This window comes from Chrysoperla carnea, chromosome 4 (assembly GCF_905475395.1).
Source record: "Chrysoperla carnea chromosome 4, inChrCarn1.1, whole genome shotgun sequence".
Taxonomy (NCBI): domain Eukaryota; kingdom Metazoa; phylum Arthropoda; class Insecta; order Neuroptera; family Chrysopidae; genus Chrysoperla; species Chrysoperla carnea.
In genome coordinates this window covers 76626418-76651313 of record NC_058340.1, presented here as the reverse complement: position 1 = coordinate 76651313, position 24896 = coordinate 76626418, and the positions used below count along the sequence as shown (strand labels likewise).

Below are 24896 nucleotides of genomic sequence, written 5' to 3'. Positions count from 1 at the left end.
AAATAGAAAAACGCTAATTAGAAACAGTGTGGGTTTCCAAGTTAATTCGAAGCAAAATATCGGAGTCCTCGGACAAAAAGCCATGCAATACATCCGAACTGAAAAAAAAAACACTAAGTTCACAAAATTATCTCACAACATAATTACCAAGTATTTCTGAAAAAAGACAGTCAACTAATGTCCAAGTATTAGAAGCCTACACGCGGATAAGACAGGATGCACATCAACACAACACGAAATTCCAGGTTTGAGATTCATTATTTTAACATGATTCAAAACCAACAAGAAATAACAGGAAACTAACTTCAGAAATAAGCCTGCTAAGAGAACAACTGACAAAAGTTCTTCAAAACAAAAATGGCGGAGCTTTTATGAATAGCATTATGTAATGAATTTATGTTATAAAAATAATATTAAATGTGTTATGTTATTAAAATATATAATACTCAGAATATTTCTTTTTAAAGAGTCTCAATTAATTACCATTTACTGACATTAAATGATTGATTAACAATTTATTTGATATTTGCAGACTTTTTCAGAGATAGTTTTACTTCACATATTCTTTTTCTGAATTTCAAACTAAATATTTTAATTTCCAGAACAGATTTAGTTCCACAAGAGTACCACAGTGATTGGTACAGTAAACGCAACGATCACAAGAAACACAGAGTTACAAAAGCTGAGTGAAATTCAACCATCAAGAAGATTTACAATTGTATTTAAAAATCCCTCTTTAATCAAAAGATATAGAAATTGTAATGAACAGATAAACAAAAATTATTCAAGAGGGATGGGATAGTAGCTCGGAACTGTTTAAAAAAAAAACCATTTAGGTACTTAACTGTTCAGTAAATGTAAAACACAAAATTGCGGAAAAACGCCGATTGCGAGAATTATGGCAAAATAGTAGATACCCATCCGAAACAATAAGCTAGAACGACTTGGTGCGACTAAAAAAAGAAAAAATGGAAAATGGACACGAAATAATCTCGAAAAAGAAAAATTTTTGCAAAACATCTACAGCAGGTTTCATACCACATCCTCTTCTGAATGTACAAAAGTGGAGAATCTTAAATTACATATTTTCTTAGTGCACTATTCCAAATCTCAGAAATTGCTTAACTTTTTAGCCTGATGGAAGCCAAGAAATTCAATCAGTTGTTCCTCAACAGGAAAGTGTTCTTAAATCAACTGTACGTTTAGTGATCATTGCAGTTTGTGTGTCTGCCTGTGCCACCGTAAATATTGCATGCGGTTTTTTTGTTTGAATAGTAATTTAATAGAGCGTATAATAATCTCAAATTTTAAATACACATTATCAGAAATATTAAGTACAATTAAACTAAATATCTAAAAGGAAAAAATTAATGCATTTTGAAATTTTATTTATTTGTTGTTCATTAGGTTGTAAACACTTTGTAAAAAAGTCGACCTCTTAGGCGCGTACCTAACCTTTTTGGGGGGTGATTCGGGCTTTTATCAGATTTTTACAAATTACAAAAAACTATCCATCAAATAAAAAAGTTCTAACTGAAATATTTGTACACATTTTTGTTTTTTTCGACTTGCTAGCTTTAAAATTGACCGAAATATGCCAATTTTAAAATGGAGTTTTTTTGCTCATTCAATCAAATGAAAAAGTATCCATTTTGTAAACCGTTAGAGATAGAACAAATGTTTAAATACAAAAGTTATTGCTTAAAAAAAAATTAACAACTTTTATTTGAATCATTCTTTGGAGTCATTTTCTCAAAATAGTGGTTTTGTGAAACATTTTTGAAAAACAAAAAAAAATTCCACAAAATACTTCCAAAAATTGCGAAATTTTCGAAAGTATTTTGGAGACGCTCTTCCTCACGGGTAAAAAGGTACGTTTAGAAAAAAATATTTCAAACAAAAGTTGTTGATTTTTTATAAGGAATAACTTTTACATTTAAACTTTTGTTCTATCTCTAACGGTTTACAATAATGCTTTTTCATTTGATTGAATGAGCAAAAAAAATTCCATTTTAAAATTGGCATTTCTCGGAAAAACAGAAATATGCAGAAATACTTCAGCTAGAACTTTTAATTAAATTTATTTTATTGGATGCATAGTTTTATTGTAGTTTATAGAAAAATGATTAAAACCCCCCAAAAAAGAGGGTTAAGTACGCTCCTAAAAGATCGACTTTTTTTTACGAAGTGTTTACACCCTAATAAACTAGAAAAACGAAAGTGGAAAAATTAACAAAAATGTGCGCAAATACTTCAGCTAGAACCTTTTTTATTTCCTTGGTAGAAATGATTCCGGACACCTAACGGGGTTCTATAAAATTTGGGGGCCCGACAAACTAACCCGGCTGTTCGCCCGACCAGAATGTAATGCGTTTTGAGAGAGTCTTAGCTTAAATGCCTGACCGGAAAAATCACCGGGGAAAAATTCGAAAACCCGTCCAGAATTCCTGGTAGAAATGATTCCAGGTACCTGACCAAGTTCCATACAATTAGCCTGGTTTGATATAAGGGTCCGAGAAACCGACCCGGATATTAAATCGAATGTAATGCGTTTTGGGAGGGTCTTATTTTAAAATCCCGATCGAAAAATCTCCGGGGAAAAGTTATAATACCCGACCTGGCAGTTGCTTGGTTGCATGATCGAAAATGATCACGAGACCCGATCGGATTTATACGCTCTGAAGAGAAACCAGAGTACTTTGAATAAAAAATGTATTACTTTATATACATAAAGCTAATTAATTTAGGAAAGTGGGTTTAGCCGTTGCGGGTACCTGCTCGGGCTCACGTATCCGGGCTTATAACATTCTGCCCGATCAGCTGCCCAGTCGGGTGAAAAAAGTACCGAAACACGTATATTTAATAACTCAAGGTTCCTTATTGGGTTAATATAATGGGATTCTCTATATTTTACACAGTTACTTTCCTGGCCGGGTGCACAGTGATCGGGCTTACTAGTATTTAGGCAGATTAGATGCCTGGTTGTTTCAATAGTAATCGGGATACCACGTTCAGCCGCTGCGGATGCCTGTTCGGGGTCGCATACTCGAGTTCACATTTTCCCCGGTCAGCTGTCAGGTCAGGTAAAAAAATATCCAATCACGTATATTTAATAATTAAGGGTGCCTGATTTGATTGATGTAATAGGCTCTCTATTCATTACCCAGTTACTTTCCTGAACGGGTTCATAGTGATCGGGGATACTATATTTAGGCACGATGAGTGCCCGATCAGATTTGTACACTGGGATTAACGATATTTTGCCGGATTGGTTGCCTAGTTGGGTCAATAGTAATCGGGGCAGCACTTTCTGCTGAGTGCCTGTCAGGGCTCACGTACTTGGATTCACTAAGGTTTGCCCGGTCAGCTGCCTGGTCGGGTAAAAAATATCGAATCACGTATATTTTATAACTAAGGGTTCTTGATTTGATTGATGTAATAGGGCACTCTATTTTTTACCGAGATCATAGTGATCGGGGTTACAATACTTAGCCACGATGGGTGCCCGATTAGATTTATATACTGGGATTAACGATATTTTTCCGTGTTGCCTGGATGGGTTAACAGTAATCGGTGCAGCACGTTCAGCTACTGTGGGTGCCTGTATCGGCTCACGTACTCGAGTTCAGTACCGTTTGCCCGGTCAGCGGCCTGGTCGGATAAAAAAATATCGAAACACGTATATTTAATAACTAAGGGTGCCTGGTTTGGTTGATATAAGAGAGCTCTCTATTTTTTACGCAGTTACTTTTTTGGCCGGGTTTATAATGATCAAGGCTACTATATTTAGCCACGGCGGGTGCCCGATCAGATTATACACTGGGGTTAACATTATTTTGCCGGGTTGGTTGCCTGGTTGGCCCAATAGTAATCGGGGTAGCAAGTTCAGCTGCTGTGGGTGCCTGTTGGGGCTCACATGCTCGGGTTCACTTCATTTTACCCAGTCAGCAGCTCGGTCGGACTAAAATATTTGGGGTCGCAATACTAGTTACTTTCCAAGGATTTCGATAGTCTGGGCAGTAGAATCGGCCCCGATCTGTCAACTTTCCTGGCTCACGTGATCGAGTCTTCTTTTCATTTCCCGATCGGGTACTTTCTACCAGGATTGAGGCATAGTTTTTTTGTAATTTGTCAAAAACTGATTAAAACTCCCAACTACGCAACCAAAAACTTTGGCTTTCAAACAACTATCTAGCATAAAAATTGGATAAGATATACTACTTTTAGGAATTTGTACTTTTCTACTGTATTTTCAATGTTCTTGCCCTTTTCATCACCTGTACAAATCATCATTCTTAATACAAAGGTTTTATTTTTAACCATTTTATAACCAAAGTTTAAAGCCTGTACTAATTTTTTTGTTTCTCTAAAATAATATTTAATCTATAATACCTGAAACATTTCTGGTAAAGTAGCCGAAGAAAAATTTAAACTTTTACTCAATATATATTCAGGGTCATATCCTTTTAAATATCCTTTAATCATGACAGTTTTGGCCGTACCTTGCTCACCTGTAAAAATGAAAATATTTGGAAATTGAAAAAACAATCAAATGTGAAATTAGTTCTTTCATAAGTTTTCGGTTGAAAGCTAATATAATATAAAAATCTTATGAAAGTTATCGAAAATTTTCGAAAACATTCTAGAAAGTCTGACAATGCTCTGGAAATGTCTTTGCATTGATTCCTTAACACGCTCAAACACGATGAAACTTTTCTTTTCTACGGAACAAACTCGGAAATCTTGCATTTTCGAGATAACCGAGAAAATAATGGAAAACTTTTTCAATCCTGAACGACCTGAACTCACCGATTAGTGATAGTATATGACCTCCACATACCACCAAGGCAAGGCTAGGCACTGCGCATCAGCGTGTCAGCACCTCGTGAACCAAAAAATCTTTAATTTTCTTGAATCGTAGGTATTTTAAATACTTTAGCGCTCAGGCATATTTGATCTGGCGTTTTTTCACCGTCTAATAAAGGAATGTTTTATTATGTAACAATAGTATTTGTCTTAAGATTATTTGGGAAAACTAATTTCCATTAGTTAAAAACATAATTCCTTTCTTGCAAAAAAATAGGGAATATTCATGTATTTTTTATTTATTTTTAATTCATTGTTTACACCGTTATAACATAGTAAAAAATATAAATACTGCTTAAAAATGCTGTATTTAAGTGTAAAAAAATATTTAAAATACATTATAATTTTTAGATATTTAAACGCAGTTTATTGGCGCTCTCTGTTGAAGACGTATAAGTACGTGATCTGTCAATTTTTGACAGTTGTATAATTTACACTTAAAAAAAATTAATTTACAACATAGAATTTACACTCGTTATTATTAAGTTTTCTAATAAAAAGCAGTAGAATAGTATAATTTAATGAAATACCATACAAAATGTAAGTAATTAATATCATACAGTATGTCAACAAATTTGACAAGCCCGTACTATAATGTCACGTCCGTATAAAAATTTGAATTTCCATTTTAGAAATTTTTAAATGCCCTCATTGAATTTGTACTAGTGTTCTCCCACGACTTTCCCACGTGGAATTGTACACTGTACAAAGTGTTAGTCATAAATTTAGTAAACGTCTCCTTTGTAGGAATGCACTATATCGATCATTAGCGAATCCATACTCCGACTCGCCCTTGGCCGCTTTTGAGTGGATGTTACCACAAGCTTCTTTGGGAATCTACAGAATCCCAAGTTCTAATAGAATCCTGTATCAAAATTCGAAACGGGAAAATAATATTCAATTATTCCTATAGTTCATCTGGTAGTTTTACCTGGAAAATTTTCCGGGAGTTTTAAAAATGGGTGATTTTATACATTTTGAGGTGCTCTTTTCGAATTTCCTCTTTGCTACCTTGTATTTTTGCCGCTCGCGCCGCTATATTGGAAAAATAGCGTCGAAAATCAGTTTTGTGATAATAATACGTTTTCGAGTTTTTAGGAGGAAAAGATCCAGATACAAAATTAAACGTCAGAAAATTTCATATAGTTTACGTCTTATCTCCACAATTTTTTGCATAAAATCAAAAATTTCGGCGTACGAGCGCCGCAAAATGATTAGGTTAACGCTAAATAACTGAAAAATTTGACGTTTTTTGAAAAAAGTATATCATACACTTTTTTAAAGTACTATTTTTTTTAATGTTTTATTCAGGACAAAAAACTGATGAATTAATTAACTACGAGAACTAAAATTAATGCTCGCTGCTTTCCAATTTACTTTATTTAGGTACTGACAACATGCTCGGAAAAGTTTAAATAGTTTGGATACAGAGTTTTCGAAATATTGCAATTTAAATGCAAACAAAAATTTAATTTAAACAGGTACTAATGTAACGTATAAACTGTAATTTTTCAACTCGAGAAAAAAATTTTTTACTCTTACTTTATTTTGTTAACTAAATTTTCATAAAATCTCTTATTAATTCTGAAAAAGTCTTCTAGGAGAACTAGGATTTATTACGAAAGAGTCTGAATCTATTACCATTTTCTGTCATTCAATGATTGGTTAATAATTTATTTGATATTTTCAGACTTTTTCAGAGATAGTTTTACACATATTCTTTTCCTGAATTTCAAACTAAATATTCTTCCAGATTTCCAGAACAGATTAATTTCCACAAAGGTATGATGATGAGGCCGCGGTATACCAGGACTAAACATTGAATCCAGGTGGTTTCTTTTTTAGTGACACTTTGTGATTTCTGACACTTTTCAGGACCAATATCTCGAAAATGAAAGAATTCTCTGCCATGAGAAATAAAAGTTTTGTCTTATCTCCAACAATAACTTAATCAAACATCAGACGGTTATGATTTTTTAAATTTAGCTGCATGTTATTTCCATAACTATTGTGAGTAACTTATATAATAACTATCACGTAATCCCAACTCTGATTGATGTTTTAAAAATAAAAATAATAAATTGTTTACATTACTTACCAATTAATAATATCGGTTTATTAATTCTTGTGGTAATATCTATTAAGTAATTAGTTCGTACATTATCAACATTTGGGACTAATATGGAATTGTAATCAGGTACAGAATCTGATGGATAGATATATTCCGTTAATTTTTCATTCCAATGTACCCAGTTACCATTTTCATTGACCGTATATTCAAAAATAGTTTCATTCGGATTCACTTTTGGCCATAATAATTTTGATTTATGGTTAAATACATATTCTTGGAATTTATCACGATCATCTAATTCTAACAATGCACCTAATGACCACATTAAGGCAAATAGAAAGAATCGTTCTAAGTGTTTATCTGTTGGATTTTCTAAAAAATTAACAAAATTTTAAATATTTATAATTCTATTATCACCATGAAAATTGTTCTTTACATGGTAGCTAAATTCAACCTGAAGCTATTCCTAACGCAACGTAAGAAAAATTATTGATGCTGCTCTTGTGGAAATAAATTTGTTCTGGAAATCAGAATACTTAGTTTGAAATTCAGAAATATAATAGAATATGTGAAGTAAAACTATCTCTGAAAAAGTCTGAACATATCAAATAAATTATTAATCAATCATTTAATGACAGAAAATGGTAATAAATTCAGACTCTTTAAAAAGAAATATTTTGAGTTTTCCTAGAAGACCTTTTCAGAATTAATCAGAGATTTTATGAAAATTTAGCAAAATAAAATAAGAGTAAGACTTTTTCTGAGGTTTTCAGATTTAATCAGTAAAATTTAATACATTTCCCATATTTTCGAAAAATTAATTACTGTAGGTGTTACTTTTAACATATCGAATACCTCAAAGTTGCCAGGAAATTATTTCGAGTTTTCCCACTTATTTGTTATCTCTGAAGAGAAATCATTGATTGTGAATTCAATATATATGATACATGATGTCGACCTTTCTCTTATGTGAATGAACATGTATTTAATATAAAAATGAATTATTTTATACATTAAGGAGCATCATTTTGGAAATGTAAGCAAGCTAAACTTTGAGCATAGTTTAGCTTGCGTACATTTTTGAAATTATGGTTTTTAATGTACTTAACAATTCATTCATACAGGGCGGGTCATTTTAATATATAGTAGTTAAACTCGTATTGAAACTAAGCAATCAGAAAATAACTTAAACAATAGTTGCTGAATTTGATAGGGGACATCATGTTCTGACATCATTTTTGACTCAGTTTTCGGGTTTCTTTAAGAGCCCATTTAGATCCTAAACGGTGAGAGATAGAATAACAATTTAAATTTGAAAGTTAATGATCCACATAAAAAGACTAAGATTTTTCATCTAAACCATTTTTTCGAAAATCACAGCTTTCGGATGCAATAATGACATATTTTTAAGTCGTATTTTCTCCAAAAGCTAATGTTTTTCGAAGAAATGTTAGAAACAAAAATTCTTTTTTTTAGAATGAACATTTTTATGTATTAAAGTGTTATTCTATCATCTTACCATTTAGGATTTAAATTGGCAATTAAAGAAACCCGAAGAAGAACTAGGTCCAATATATGTCAAATCATGATGTCCCCCGAAACTCAGCAACTTTGTGTATAAGTTATTTTTTGATTGGAGAACTACAAATCGAGCTATTAACCATTATAGAATAAAATGACCCACTCTGTATATATTGAATACACAATGCTTTCTCTTCAGAAGTAGTAAATAAGTTAGAAAAATTCTAAATAACTTCCTGGCAAATTTTTATTGTCCTTAAAAGAAGTATTTAATATGGTAGAAGTAACACCTACAGTAATTAATTTTTCAAAAATGAGAAATGTTTTAAATTTTAATAATTGTTTTTGAAAATATCAGAAAAAGTCTTATTAATACTTTGCTAACTAAATTTTCATAAAATCTCTGATTAATTTTGAAAAAGTCTTCTGGGAGAACTCAAAATATTTCTTCCGACAGAGTCTCAATCTATAACCATTTTCTGTCATTAAATGATTGATTTATAATTTATTCGACATTCTTAGACTCTTTTTTACTTTTTCAGAGATAATTTTACTTCACATATTCCTTTTCTGAATTTCAAACTAAATATTGTAAATTCCAGAACAGATTTATTTCCACAAGGGTGGAAACTACCATATACCAAGTGTTTCGAAATAAACCGAGGTTTTTGTTGTTGTTATATTTTTAACTATTTAAATGTAAAGTTTTCTTATAAACATCTTTGGGAAAATACATCCCCTTCAGGACCCACCAAATATTTAGCCAGATTATAAAATTATTATTAATTAGCTATTTAATTAGCAGTTAACAAGAGTACATGTGACGATTAAGTTTATCGCTGAATTATACTTGTGGTGTACACTGTTACTTGTTTTATTTGAAGAGATTAAATGGTGATCGAAAAACAACACAATTTGGGCAGTGTGTCTTTTAGTCACCTGTTTTCATTTGTGTTGTCTCGAGATACTATATTCTATTAGTTTTCAACTTTATTTTTATTTAATTCTCTTTCCTATTATTATTTTTTGATTTTTTGCTTATTATTTTTATTTAATTTGATTTTTGTTTGTTTCAGATATTCATTTGGTAAACTTTTTATTTTTCATTTTTTATTTGCTTTATATTTTTCTTTTGTGGCTTTATAATTTTGCTTACTTCAATTTCATTTTATTGTTGATTTTATTTTTAGTCTGTTTTAGGTACACTAATTAATAATTTCTTCTGTTTCAGATTGTCATTTGGTAATACTTATTCAATTTTTCTTTAATAAATTCTATTTTTATTTTTTTTCTGAATTTTCTTATTTTCATTTAATTTGAATTTTTTTTTTATTTTGTTTTTTTATTTTTGGTAATCTATTTTTGTCTTTAATTTTTTGATTTCTGGTTTTTATTTGATATATACAATTATTTATTTTAAATTAATCTTTTATTTTCAGGCTTAATCCCTTAGTTTTTTTTTTATATAATCATAACGATAATGCTATCTTAGGATTGAAAGTTAATATTTTATTGTGTTTCAGGTGAAGGCAAGCAGTTATATTGTTTTAGAGGGTGTAACATAAATATTTAGTATCATATTCTGGTGAATAATTTTATTTTATTTTTAAGGGTAATATTTTATTATTATTTGTTTTAGGTTTTTTCGTATCTTGATAATTTATTTTTAATTTTAAGAGGTTTAAGTAATGCTACTGAAGAGGATTGCCAAAGCAATCGAAACCAGTCTAGCTAATTAATAACAATTTTATAATCTAGATAAATATTTTTATTGTGTGTTCGTTCTGAAGGGAATATATTTTAACAAAATGCATAATAGCCCACAGAAATGCTCATCTTAATTTGAATAATCTTTGGGAAGTTTACGTAGAACTTCTCGACATAGGAAACTTATTGTAAAACACCATAAGCTGAGAGTAAAATATTCATATTTCTCAATAGTTTCAGTTTATGCTTTTTGGTTCTGAAGGCGCTGGAAAGGGAAAGCTATTTCTCAACTTTGAAATCTTCTGAGATCATATGTTTGAAATAATGTTTTAGGAAAACTGTATCGAAAAATGTCTTACCAGCTTTATACTACGATAACAGTTTTCGAAAGATCTAGCTATGTTTACGGCTAATTTCGGTTGGTAGCCATAATAAATAGTTATGTTAATAGATCTTAATAGCTTAATTTACATCAACCCGACTATGAAAAAAATATTGCAACAAAAATTGGAAAATGCCACTGACCTTTTGTACAATTTTCCATTAAAGCTGAAATTACATCGCAAGTTTGTCGTATATAAAGCGCTTCTAAAATTTTCATTTTTGCAAATAACTTCTGTATCACATATCCAAGTAAATCATCGTAGATTTTATTAAAAAGTACGCGAAATATACGATTTTCTTGTTGATTTCGTTTTAACAACCAGCCCTAATAATTATTTATTGTATAATTTATACAGGCTGTCTAGCTAACTCGGCTACATATGAAAAACTTTTTAATCATAAGGTTTACGAAAACAATTTATTTTTATAAAAAGCTCTGCTTTCAAAAATATCCATCACTTCTATTACTAACTATTAGCTATTCACTTCTGACTTCGAATATACAGGGTGCCACAAATTGAGATAGTTCGATAGGAATGTTAATGGTCGTTCAGAAATATAGACAATTTTGAAACAGATAATATAAGGGAAACGGTTTAAAAAATCACTCCCGAGATATGTAGGATTGATTATATTTAAATAATTTTGTAAAAGAACAACTTACGTCAACAATAATAATTTTAACGTAATGTATGTGATAAAAAATATTGTTATGGGTAAAATGTTCTCAATAAATAAACTGTATTTAATTAGTAAAATAATGAAATAGTATTTATTAATTTGACGATTACACTTGATAAAACAAAATACATATTCTATGAAACATGTGCTCTTATATTCTTTATTGTTCTACACACAGTACAAACTAGTCTTAACAACGATCAAACAAAGACTGACTCTCAATGACACACTATAAAAACTGTTAATATATATCATGCATTACATTCTAAATTAGTACATTAATCAAATAGTATGTTGTGCTGCCATCTGTTGATTGACAAATCAAACTATATTTGAATTATTAATTTATATCAACAGTATGGAAAACAAATGTTCTGTATTAATTATTTTGTTACTTATAAATGTTTCAAATTAGCAAATAAACATTTAATTACGATGACTGGTTAATTTGAATAACAGGTAACGTGTTTTATAAGTAGGATTTGCAAAATTTAATTTAAAATAGTCAAAACATTCCCTTCGTTTATAAATCCTTCCTAAACAGTTATCTTCAGTTAACTTCTTTTCTTCAGTTAAGTTCTTTTATAAAATTGTTTAAACACACGGGAGTGATTTTTTGAATCGTTTCCCTTATTATCTGTTCAAAATGGTCTACATTTTTATACGATCATTAACATTCCTATCGAACTTTCTCTATTTGTGGCCACCCTGTATATTCAATGTCAAAAATGAATAGCCGTTTGTTAACACTTTTGAAAGCAGAGCTTTTTATAAAGGGTAAATTTTTTTTGTAAACCTTATAATAAAAAAGTTTTCCGTATCTAGCCAACGAGCGTAATTAGCCGTTTAATTAACAGCCTGCCTTTTTTCTAAACGGCGCCGTTCAACTATCGACCAAAACGATATTTAGCCATTCAACCAAACTATTAGATAAAGAAGTTGGATCGATAACATTTAACTACTTGGCTAGCCTAGAAATTTAATAACAATAACAATTTCTGCATCTTGGCACTGAAATCCACACACTGTAAATATGGCATCGACAAGAAAATATATTGTTGGGGCTTTTCACAGTTTGATTGCGTTGACGCAAAAAAAAGTACAATGAAATAGTGTAGCGACAAAAAAAATTGGAACTAAGTATGGCAACTTCTTCAGGGATTCCCAAAATATAGTTGTAGGTCTGCTGTAAATCAATGTCGCAATAATATTTGCTTGTTTTAAAAACAAAGATTTTTGCGGATCCAAATACCATGGAAGTATAACTTGCGCTAACAAATAATATTTAATAACATTACATGTGTATTATGTTATGAAGTTACAGGTCGTTCAAAATAACTGAAAATAAGCGATTTCCTGAACTTCATCTTCAAGATAACTACAAAAAATACCTTCCCTTATGGAAAAAATAAACTGTTACAAAGTCATACAAAGTTTAAATAAGAGTTCTTAAAGTTTTACTTTCTCTTACAAACTCTGAAAAAGTCTTATAAACTCTGAATAAGATCTAATAAGACGTAAAAAGTAGGAATTATTCCATCTTTTCGGTCTCTGCCAGAAGAGTTATTCAGAGTTAATAAAACTTACTAAAAGAGTTAGTAAGACTTTTTCAGAGTTTTTAATACTTAAAAAAAGTTTTGAATAATTTTTTGAGGCTGTAAAAAGAATTAGTCCGACTTTTTAAAACTTTCAATAGTAAATTTATAGGCTACCTATAAAAAGAATTAGTAAGAGTTTTTAATACTTAAAAAAAGTATTTTATAAAAATGTCAAAAGAATAGTAAGAGTTTTTAATACTTAAAAAAAGTATTTCATAAAAATGTCAAAAGAATTATTCAGAGTTTTTCTGACTTATTTTCTATATTTATTAAAATTTTTTGCGAATTACATTATAATTATTATTTCAGTTATCGTTGTCATTATAAATTCGTCAAGTGAAACTTAAATATCCAGTAACAAATTATTTTGCAACACAGGCAAAATAATTTGTTACTGGATGTTACTGGACATAAGTTTCACATGACGAATTTATAATGACAACGATAACTGAAATATTTTCAAATATAAATATAATCAATCGCAGTTCAAACGTTTAAGGTAATAAATTTGAAGAAATAATTAAAAACAAATTTTTATTTTTTCTATTTATTTTTACAAAGTTTTTTTTTTTTTACATTTTTTAAATTATAAAATCTTTTTTTAGGAGCGCTTATTGTGCGCTGTTTTTGAATATTAATTTTTTTGTTTGGTTTTACAAACTTTTGAAGCTTATATTAATATTTTTTAAATCTATTTACTATCGCTTTAATTTTATTCATTCCTAATTATCATAAATAAATAAATTATTAATTAGAACATAAAAGTTACATAATACTTTACGAGCAATTATTGCACGCTGTTCAATGGACGATATTACTTTCTTGTTTGATTATGACAAAAACTTGCAACTTATATTAACTTTTTTTAAAATAATAAATTAAAAATTATTAACATAAAAACATAAATAATATCTTACGAGCAGTAATTGCACTCTTTATATCCCTTTTATCAAATTGGTCATTTTCAAACACTGTGACAAAATGACCAATTTGGTACAAAACATATGTCACCAAAAAAAATTACATTTTTAAATAAGTAGTTAAAAATACAGTGATGTCTTTTAATTGTTTAAAAAATATATATTTTAATAAATCGGTGGAATAATAAAATAATTAATTAAAACATGTTCCACAAAATAGAGTTTTTTAGAGAAAATACAATTTTATAGAAAAATTGATCAAAAATAATTGACTGGATAATTTTTAAAATTCAATCAAATTTGAAAGCAAATTTTCAAAAAAATCAATTATATAATTTTTATTATTATCAATAATTATTAACTATCAATTGTTTTTGTCAATCTTTTTTAGATGAAAATTTTTAAAATCAATCATTCAAAAACGGATTGAAATCAACGTCTAAAATTTACTGTTCAATTTAGATACTACAAAATCACAAAAAAAATTGTAAATTTAAGAGAATTCGTACCTTTCGGATTTCAGATCCGAACTAATTTTCTTTTGTTGGTTTGTTTCTTCAGTAGATTTCGTTTTGATAGAGACGATTGCGACGCATTTTAATTAACATTAAATACCAATTTTAAATTTTATAAATATTAAGTAATAATTACGAAGTCTATGCGTCGCGTTCTTTTCCTTTTGTAAAAGAATAAAAATAAATAATCTGGGTTTCAAACCCTTTTCACTATTTCCAAGTTATAGCGACAGATGACACTCATAAGTATGTATTTCGGCGTATATCGCGTAAATTCGTAGATATACGAAAAAAGCAATCACTCTTGCGTTCGCTCACCAAGCAGGCAAAAAGAAACTACTAATGCGGTCGCTTTTCAATCATGCAGATCAAAATGGTCTAGCTATAGTTGTGTAATTTTTATTTTTTAAATTTTAACTTCAGTTTAAATTATCAACGTGATAGATATTTGGTGATGTATTCATTCTAAATTATTATTAATTTTTTTTGTATCTGAAATTTCACATCGATCTAAATTCATAATATGTTCCTTTTGGTTTTTATGACTTTCGCCATGTTTTAATTTGATTCTTGTTCTGGCCATCGTTCACATTTGAACTGAACCGCGTGGTTCATGGCTTTCATTTCATTCTTTAAAACATGTAGTCAGAATTGAAAATTTTAAATTCAGTTGCATAACGAAGTTTGACGTTATCAACAATTTTGATTAAATTTAAATTTCCTTTCAGTCAGTTTATCGATGCGTAATTTCAGGCACCTTATCGTTATTTGATAACTTTTAATAATCCGTTTAACAAACATAATTTGGTTGTACAAACAACGGCCATATTGGTCTAAATTTCAACTCTCTTTACCTCGTGTAACCTTGGAGCGCTTGCGCAACATTTCTTAAATTTCCGACTTTGCGTTTAAAAAATTTCGGCCTCGTGTTGGTAGGATCAAGTTGTGTTATGTGGATTCAATAAATTTCTTCATGAATATCGACCAGCGATAGTCACTTCCGGCGGTATTATTTTCAAAATTAAATTTAATTTTCATATATATAAAGAATATTGCAGGGGTATCCAATACCCTATCTTTTTTATTCTTCTTCGCGTCATATGGTAGCAGAAATAAAACACTCCATACGGTATCGTGCGTTTTACACTATCTACGAAACAACAAGAACAATTTAGAAATTTTTTTTTGCATATTATTTATTTCATAATTTTCCTTTTCGAAACTAAAGATTCTACATTTTCAGGTGAATAATTTCAAAAGATTTACGGAAGTTTTAACTAATTCAAATCTTAAAAATGTCAGACGACGACAAAAAAAAACCACCTATTCCAGATGGCGACCCACAACCACCAGGAGCCAGTGGAGAACTACTTACGGCTCAAACAATAGCTGGTGCAGCAACACTACTGAGCGCCATAGCAAATCAAATTAGAGATCAACAGTCATCGATCGATAAGATAAGTACCAGACTATCCAAAACTAATCTTAAAATCCATACCTTCGTCACTGATAAATTCCCTAAAATCGATATTTTTTCACCTGAACTCATTGTTAAATTTCTGATTCATGCAGACGATATCTTCAAACTTAAAATTTATGAAGAAAAATTCATAATAAGCTACTTATTATGCAAATGCAATGCTAACGCTACTAGCATTTGGTCCGAATTTATTAGTCAAAATTTAAATTGGGAAAACATAAAATCTAATTTATTAAATAAAATATCTCCAACCCAAAAACAGGTATTGGTAGATAAATTTATACGAAGAAAACAATTCCAAGATGAAACCTTTTCGACCTTTGCTCAATCTATTTTGAAATATTCTAAAATTATAATCCCAGATATTAATGATTCAGAATTAATTAATATTATCTTCGCTCATATGAATTATAACACATATGATTTAACCAAATCTTTTCCAATTCCACATAGTCTTAAAGACCTAACCGATTTCATACATCAAGTGGAAGAAATACAAAGTCGTCTAACGATTTATTCTAAACCTAGAACTCAGGTAACGGACCAAAGCTCAAATCAGAATCATAAATACAATAAAAATTCACAAAAATCAAATTATGCCCAGAACAAATCCAAACTATTTTGCAATTACTGCAGATCTTCTGGACATATGATTGCAGACTGCATGAAAAGGAAAAACAGGAATCAGAACTCCCTAATGAATAAACCATCACAAAATCCCCAACCATCTACATCCTCGGATCCAAAAAACTTGTAACCTACGAGCCATCCTTCTCAACCATCAATAACAATTACAATGAGAGCTGTTCAAAAGGACAATTTGAGAATGCACATAATATTTTACCTTTAATTACTTTAGATGTTCACAATTTAAAATTCACCGCACTTTTAGATAGTGGCAGTACATTAAATATCATTTCCAAAAATTCTCTTAAAAAAGTCACTAAAATTTCTGGTTTTAAAAAAACTCTAAACATTATCGAAACTAATCATAAAGCCTTTTTACCAGGTAATCTGGAAATTAATTTCGATAAAAAAATTTTTCTTCATTTTAAAATAGGTCCCTATAGTTGGACCCAACCATTCTACATAACCAACCAGCTTCCTTTCCCCATAATTTTAGGAGCAAAAACGCTAAAGTTATGTAAAATAAATTTAAATTTTTCAAATTCCTGTATTAATTTTCTACGCGGTGAATGTAGACTCGAATTTCCTTTTGAAAAGCAAACAACAGAAAATTTCATTTCCGTCATCACAGACATTAAAGTTAATTTAACGGACAAACAACAAATTCATCTCAACAAGATTTTAAAAAGATACAATACGGTTTTGTCAAAAATTCCGGGTAGAGCAATTAATTTCGAATACACTCTTACACTAAAAGACAATGAACCAGTCTTCAGATATCCATATAGATTACCTCCAGATAAACTAAAATTATTGAAAGATCACATATACGAATTAGTCGAACAAAAGATCTTAAAACCATGCATCTCCCCTTACGGATCACCAGCCTTCTTTACTAAGAAAAAATCAGGCGAATTTCGTTTAGTTTGCGATTATCGATGGGTAAATCGTAAAATCGTTTTCGATCCCTTATGTGGAGTAACTATGAATTCCATTTTCAATCATTTACATGGTTCTTCCATATTTTCAAGTATAGATCTTAGCTCAAGTTTCTTCCAAATACCACTAAGTGAAAGCTCTAAACCAATTACGGCTATTGTGACTGAATTCGGACAATTTTGTTACGAGACATGCCCGATGGGTTTATCAAATAGTAGCCAAGGCTTAAATAGATATCTAATGAAGAACCTTGGAGATTTTCAGAATAATTTTATTCAAATATATTATGACGACATAATAGTATATTCTCGTTCAGTAGAAGATCATTTAAAACATTTAGAAATGCTTTTCTCCAGATTAAAAAAACTAAACCTAACAGTGAATCCGGAAAAGGTAAAATTTTGTAGATCTCGTATTCGTATACTAGGCCATCTAGTCACAGCGGCAGGAAAAACACCTGACCCAGATAAAATAAGCGCCATTCGCGACTTACCAATACCCAAAAATTTAAAACATTTGCAGAAATTTCTAGGAATGTGCGCATTCTAAAGTAAATTTATACCTGATTTCGCCGCAATTAGCGCTCCATTAAATAACTTAAAAAGGAAAAACGTGAAATTTTCAATAAATCAATCTCACATTGATGCAATTAAAAAACTAAAAGAGGCCCTTTCAAATCCTCCAATATTAAAATTTCCTGACTTTACTAGAAAATTCTATTTAACATGCGATGCTTCAAGCAAAGGAATTTCAGGCATTCTAAGCCAAGAATTTCCAGATGGTAGACACCCAATTCAGTATTTTTCTCGGAGATTAAATCCAGCCGAATCAAGATACTCAGCTTATGAATTGGAAACTCTTGCTGTAGTTAAAAGCATTGATCATTACAAAGACTATTTAGTCGACAGGCATTTTATATTAGAAACGGATTCATCCGCTTTACAATGGCTCGTAAAATCGCCTCAAAGATTCAATAAAATTAGTAGATGGCTATTATCTCTTTCGAGATATAACTTTACAATAGTGCATGTTAAAGGCACAGACAATTGCGCAGACGCTCTATCACGTTTATTCGCTTCTGACGAAGAAAATACACGTGATCCTGATAACGATTCAGACCTAATACTTAATATAATTTCTAAAAATAACATTAAGAATACATCACCAAACTCAAACAATAAATTAAATAAAGATTTAAGACAAAATGATAATTCTTCCTTTGGTCATACTATACTACATGATTCCAAAGATTTAATAAATCTTCTTAATCAAAACGCGGACGGTTTTTTTTCAATAAAACAAGCTCAAAAGAATTCCAAGGATTGTAAACTCGTTTATGATAAGCTAAAAGCAGGATTAAATGTTAAAAACTTTACAATTAAAGACGGTATTCTTTTTCATATTACCGGTTGTAGAAATTTAAAACGTGTCTGGTTGCCAGACACCTTAATAGATCATGTAGTTAGGTATTTCCATGAAATTTCACACTCGGGCGTAACAGTTACGTACCGAGAATTAGCAAAAAGATTTTGGTCAGAAAATCTATATGCATATGTCAAAAACTTTGTTAAAAATTGTATGATTTGTGTACAAACAAAACCTATCAACAAGAACAATCAGATGCAACTGACATCAACCATTAATGAAAAAGTAAACGACACACTGCACATAGATTTCATTGGCCCTTTAATTCCATCATCACCAAACGCTCACAAATATATTTTGGTAATTTTAGATATTTGCTCCAAAATGGCCTTCGTATACTTATCAAGACGATGTACTGCTAACGTAGTAATCAACAAATTACAACAACATTTCTATCAATTCGGATATCCCAGAAAAATCATTAGTGATAATGGAAAATGTTTCGAGAGCATTAAATATAAAAGCTTCTTATTCAACAAAGGAGTGCAATATGGATACACATCAACATACTATCCTAGAAGTAACCAATCCGAGCGGGTAAACCGAAACATTAAATACGGTTTAACAGCACTCATCAAACAATTTTCTACCGAGCACCGAAACTGGGAAGAATTGGTACACTTAACGATATTTAACTACAATAGAAGCCATCACTCAGCAATTGGTACAAGTCCATCATCCGTATTCTTCAACAGAGAAATGAATACTCCAGCCGACTTAGTACTACAAACTACAAACATTTTTTCTTCTCACAAACCAAACAGTAACGAAATCAAAAATTATTTACAAAAGGCACATCAAAAAATTCGAAAGAATTACCAAAATAAACCACCATGCGCATCATTTACAGTAGGCGACAAAGTTATGGTTCGATCTTTTACAAAACCAAATTTTGATCAAGATCAAAAATTCTTGCCCAAATATCATGATATGATCAAATTAACTTTTTGAATAATTTAATTCTGAGTTCGGAGAAAAAAATTGAATTTAGTAGATCATTATGATACAAATTGAGGAAACTAAAATCAAACATTTTTTGATGGTCGGAAGGGGTCCAAAAAAAATGGTAAAGTGGCCTAATCCGGTCTTTCGCGTCAGACACCGTCGGATTGGGTTAAAAATAAAAAAGTGTTCAATAAGCTTACGCGCCGTAAAAAGGCGAAAAGAATGAGCTGCGAATGAACCCGATTGGTCCATCGATGTCCCCACAAATTCCAAAAAACCATCGATTTTGCTCGAAATTTCAAAACTTCATAGCTCTTGTTGTTTTAAAGATTCAAAGCTGAGATTTAAATGGATTGTAGCTTTTGTACCCATGAAGTATCACACACAATTTCAGCAAGATCGAATGTATACTTTTTGCAAACCGCAGCTGAATGCAAAAAACAGGACTTTTGTAAAATGGCCCTAAAAAAGTTGTGGTGCGGTAACGCGCTATTTTTTTTACGCGATCATATGCTTCAATAGTTAAAGTAATACATACTCAAGTATCAACCTCTCATCTTAAGTAAAAGTTAATAAAATATTAATTTTAAATTACTATTATTTTAAATTATAACATTAAAAATAGGATGGGAGTAATGGGAGCAATTATTAAGACTATAATGTCACATAACTTCTGTCTCTTAATAATTGCTCTCATTACTCCCATCCTATTTTTAATGTTATAATTTAAAATAATAGTAATTTAAAATTAATATTTTATTAACTTTTACTTAAGATGAGAGGTTGACACTTTAGTAGGTATTACTTTAACTATTGAAGCATATGATCGCGTAAAAAAAATAGCGCGTTACCGCACCACAACTTTTTTAGGGCCATTTTACAAAAGTCCTGTTTTTTGCATTCAGCTGCGGTTTGCAAAAAGTATACATTCGATCTTGCTGAAATTGTGTGTGATACTTCATGGGTACAAAAGCTACAATCCATTTAAATCTCAGCTTTGAATCTTTAAAACAACAAGAGCTATGAAGTTTTGAAATTTCGAGCAAAATCGATGGTTTTTTGGAATTTGTGGGGACATCGATGGACCAATCGGGTTCATTCGCAGCTCATTCTTTTCGCCTTTTTACGGCGCGTAAGCTTATTGAACACTTTTTTATTTTTAACCCAATCCGACGGTGTCTGACGCGAAAGACCGGATTAGGCCACTTTACCATTTTTTTTGGACCCCTTCCGACCATCAAAAAATGTTTGATTTTAGTTTCCTCAATTTGTATCATAATGATCTACTAAATTCAATTTTTTTCTCCGAACTCAGAATTATCTAAAAATTGACGCCATTTTTTTTTTATTTGATCACACTATCAGGGGCCATTTACCATCGTACATCAATCATCACCAAACTCTTTCATCGTATACGACGAAATTAAGAAAACTTCAAAATCAGCCAACGTCCTTCACCTAAAGAAATTATAAATAGTTACATTGTAAGAAATTTTATTTACATATGCACATAGATAGTAACCCTAGAGATCACCGCTGGGTGATTTTTTCGCCAAAAGTTGGGGAATGCGACGCATTTTAATTAACATTAAATACCAATTTTAAATTTTATAAATATTAAGTAATAATTACGAAGTCTATGCGTCGCGTTCTTTTCCTTTTGTAAAATAATAAAAATAAATAATCTGGGTTTCAAACCCTTTTCACTATTTCAAAGTTATAGCGACAGATGACACTCATAAGTATGTATTTCGGCGTATATCGCGTAAATTCGTAGATATACGAAAAAAGCAATCACTCTTGCGTTCGCTCACCAAGCAGGAAAAAGAAATTACTATGGCGGTCGCTTTTCAATCATGCAGATCAAAATGGTCTAGCTATAGTTGTGTAATTTTTATTTTTTAAATTTTAACTTCAGTTTAAATTATCAACGTGATAGATATTTGGTGATGTATTCATTCTAAATTATTATTAATTTTTTTTGTATCTGAAATTTCACATCGATCTAAATTCATAATATGTTCCTTTTGGTTTTTATGACTTTCGTCATGTTTTAATTTGATTCTTGTTCTGGCCATCGTTCACATTTGAACTGAACCGCGTGGTTCATGGCTTTCATTTCATTCTTTAAAACATGTAGTCAGAATTGAAAATTTTAAATTCAGTTGCATAACGAAGTTTGACGTTATCAACAATTTTGATTAAATTTAAATTTCCTTTCAGTCAGTTTATCGATGCGTAATTTCAGGCACCTTATCGTTATTTGATAACTTTTAATAATCCGTTTAACAAACATAATTTGGTTGTACAAACAACGGCCATATTGGTCTAAATTTCAACTCTCTTTACCTCGTGTAACCTTGGAGCGCTTGCGCAACATTTCTTAAATTTCCGACTTTGCGTTTAAAAAATTTCGGCCTCGTGTTGGTAGGATCAAGTTGTGTTATGTGGATTCAATAAATTTCTTCATGAATATCGACCAGCGATAGTCACTTCCGGCGGTATTATTTTCAAAATTAAATTTAATTTTCATATATATAAAGAATATTGCAGGGGTATCTAACGAATTTTGGATACACCCTTTTAAGCGGCATTTCGCATTTAAGAGGTTTATCCTCCCCAAAGTTTGTAATAAAATACATTTTCTTTGATTTGTTCAATCAGAATATCCTAACGTAACATTTACAAATTTAATTGTAAAATTTCTAAATTTGTTTCTTGGTAAATCCAATTTTACTTGGTACCGTAGATTATATTTTAAGTTGTATCAAATTTGTAAACTTTCGTAGATGATCGTCGAGGGCATATATATATTAAGAGAATATTCATTTTATTTTAATCTTATTTTGTAAATAATTTTCACTGCGGGTTCAACCTTTCGGGGATTCATTTAATTTAATTTTGTATTGGGTTATTTTTAGTTCTCAGCTTCGACGGTCACCTATCGAGATATTCCGACGATATTAATTATACTCTGTAAATATTAATTTTAAAATTAAATAACTGGTTTAACAAAATAAACCTTGTAAAACTCACGTGCCGATTCTTTCTTTTCGTCGAAACCAAAATACCATCACCCATTTTCCCTAAGTACCTTCCACTATCGACTGCACCTGAGGGGTTTACCTCTGACCTCTCCACAGCTTTTATGACGCAGCTGTGGGTACAGTCAATTAATTATACATATAGAAGCTCATATTAAATTACAGGTGTCTGCAATCGAGATCCTACTTTCTTGCAATTCGATTCAATTGCAAAATAAGTAAATAAAATTTATTATCAAGATTGTAATAACCAACAAACTCATAATCTAAACAACCTTTATTCCAACAATACAATTCTATTCTTTCTACTTCGCGTCATATGGTTAAAAAAGACAGGGCTAATTTTCTTTTGTTGGTTTGTTTCTTCAGTAGATTTCGTTTTGATAGAGACGATTTTCTTCTATCGTGTATCTCTTCTTCTCGGCTTTCGTAAACTGTTTCAACGAATAAATTGTACTAATGCAAATTTTACAGAAAAATTTTTCGAGCTTTTTATATAAAAATGCCACCAGATTATCTTGATATTTGTTTAGTTTTGTATTTTATTTTATTTAGAACCAATATATTATAACACTTAATGACCAGCATACGTACGCTCTGTAACAGCCTCTGTACACAAATGTTTTTACCAATATATTCTCTGCAAGTGTTGTGTCTTGTTGTGTACCACCACTTCACCCCCATAATAACCATTCAATCTATTGTACAGTTGAATATAAATTAAAAAATTAAGTACGTTCCTTCCTATAACCTATTGTAAAATAAAGTATGTTCAGCATGGATTAATCATATCTACCAATTTTTTTTAAACAAGTGACTATTTTTACATGTTTAGTTTTATAAAATTGCCCACAACCTCTTAAAACCAAAATTTAAATAAAAAAAAACAAGTGAAAACAAACAAATGACTGAATCAATTTTTGAAATACCATGTACATACCATTTTAATGGTATGTACATGGGAGGATGGTAATTTTATTACCATCCTCCCTTCATTTAGCTTGTTTTTCAATATAGCATAATTTAAAAAGAAAGTGGCATAGTTCCTACCGGGTGCTCACGACACATCTTTTTTTATATTGTTGTGTAAATAAAATATGTTAGAGAAATCTTAAAATACAAATTCTCAAAAATTTTCATATCAATGCATAATAAATTTTAACAATCACTGTAAGTTTTATAATTAAATCGAGAACACTGTAATCGACAAATAAGGAGAAACTAATTATCACTTAAGCAACAACAATTGCCAATATAATATAAAATTTACTGCCCAAAAGTAAAAACATTATTTTGCAAATATGTTGTAAATAACAGTATTTACTGCACATTTCTAATAACTCCTAGAATTTTTCAGTTATGGGCTGCGAATGACAACAATATTGTTTTTAGGACGTAAAAAGTGAGGTGTAAAAATTGGGTCTTGAGTCCAGAGATCAATATTTTAAGTCGTTATAGATTGAAGAAAAGTGAAAAAAATATTCCTTATAAAAAAATTAACAACTTTTGTTTGAAACATTTTTTCGTAAACTTCACTGTTTACCCTTGAGGGCGCAAATTATATAGTATGTACATGGTATTTCAAAAATTGATTCAGTCATTTGTTTGTTATCACTTGTTTTTTTTTATTTAAATTTTGGTTTTAAGAAGTTGTGGGCAATTTTATAAAACTAAACATGTAAAAATAGTCACTTGTTTAAAAAATATTGGTAGATATGATTAATCCATGCTGAACATACTTTATTTTACAATAGATTATAGGAAGGAACGTACATAATTTTTTAATTTATATTCAACTGTACAATAGATTGAATGGTTATTATGGGGGTGAAGTGGTGGTACACAACAAGACACAACACTTGCAGAGAATATATTGGTAAAAACATTTGTGTACAGAGGCTGTTACAGAGCGTACGTATGCTGGTCATTAAGTGTTATAATATATTGGTTCTAAATAAAATAAAATACAAAACTAAACAAATATCAAGATAATCTGGTGGCATTTTTATATAAAAAGCTCGAAAATTTTTTCTGTAAAATTTGCATTAGTACAATTTATTCGTTGAAACAGTTTACGAAAGCCGAGAAGAAGAGATACACGATAGAAGAAAATCGTCTCTATCAAAACGAAATCTACTGAAGAAACAAACCAACAAAAGAAAATTAGTTCGGA

General features: G+C 30.3%; 1 protein-coding gene across 1 annotated transcript in view; it reads right to left on the bottom strand.

Annotated features, from left to right (window-relative positions):
- LOC123298960 (dynein axonemal heavy chain 8-like) overlaps positions 1–24896 on the bottom strand; it is a 281682-nt gene that overhangs the window by 145168 nt on the left and 111618 nt on the right. The window contains exons 23-25 of the mRNA XM_044881061.1: positions 10691–10874; positions 6965–7309; positions 4393–4511 (exon numbers count right to left, since the gene is read on the bottom strand). Of these exons, the coding sequence (XP_044736996.1) occupies positions 4393–4511; positions 6965–7309; positions 10691–10874 (648 nt within the window). The remainder of the gene's footprint in view (positions 1–4392; positions 4512–6964; positions 7310–10690; positions 10875–24896) is intronic.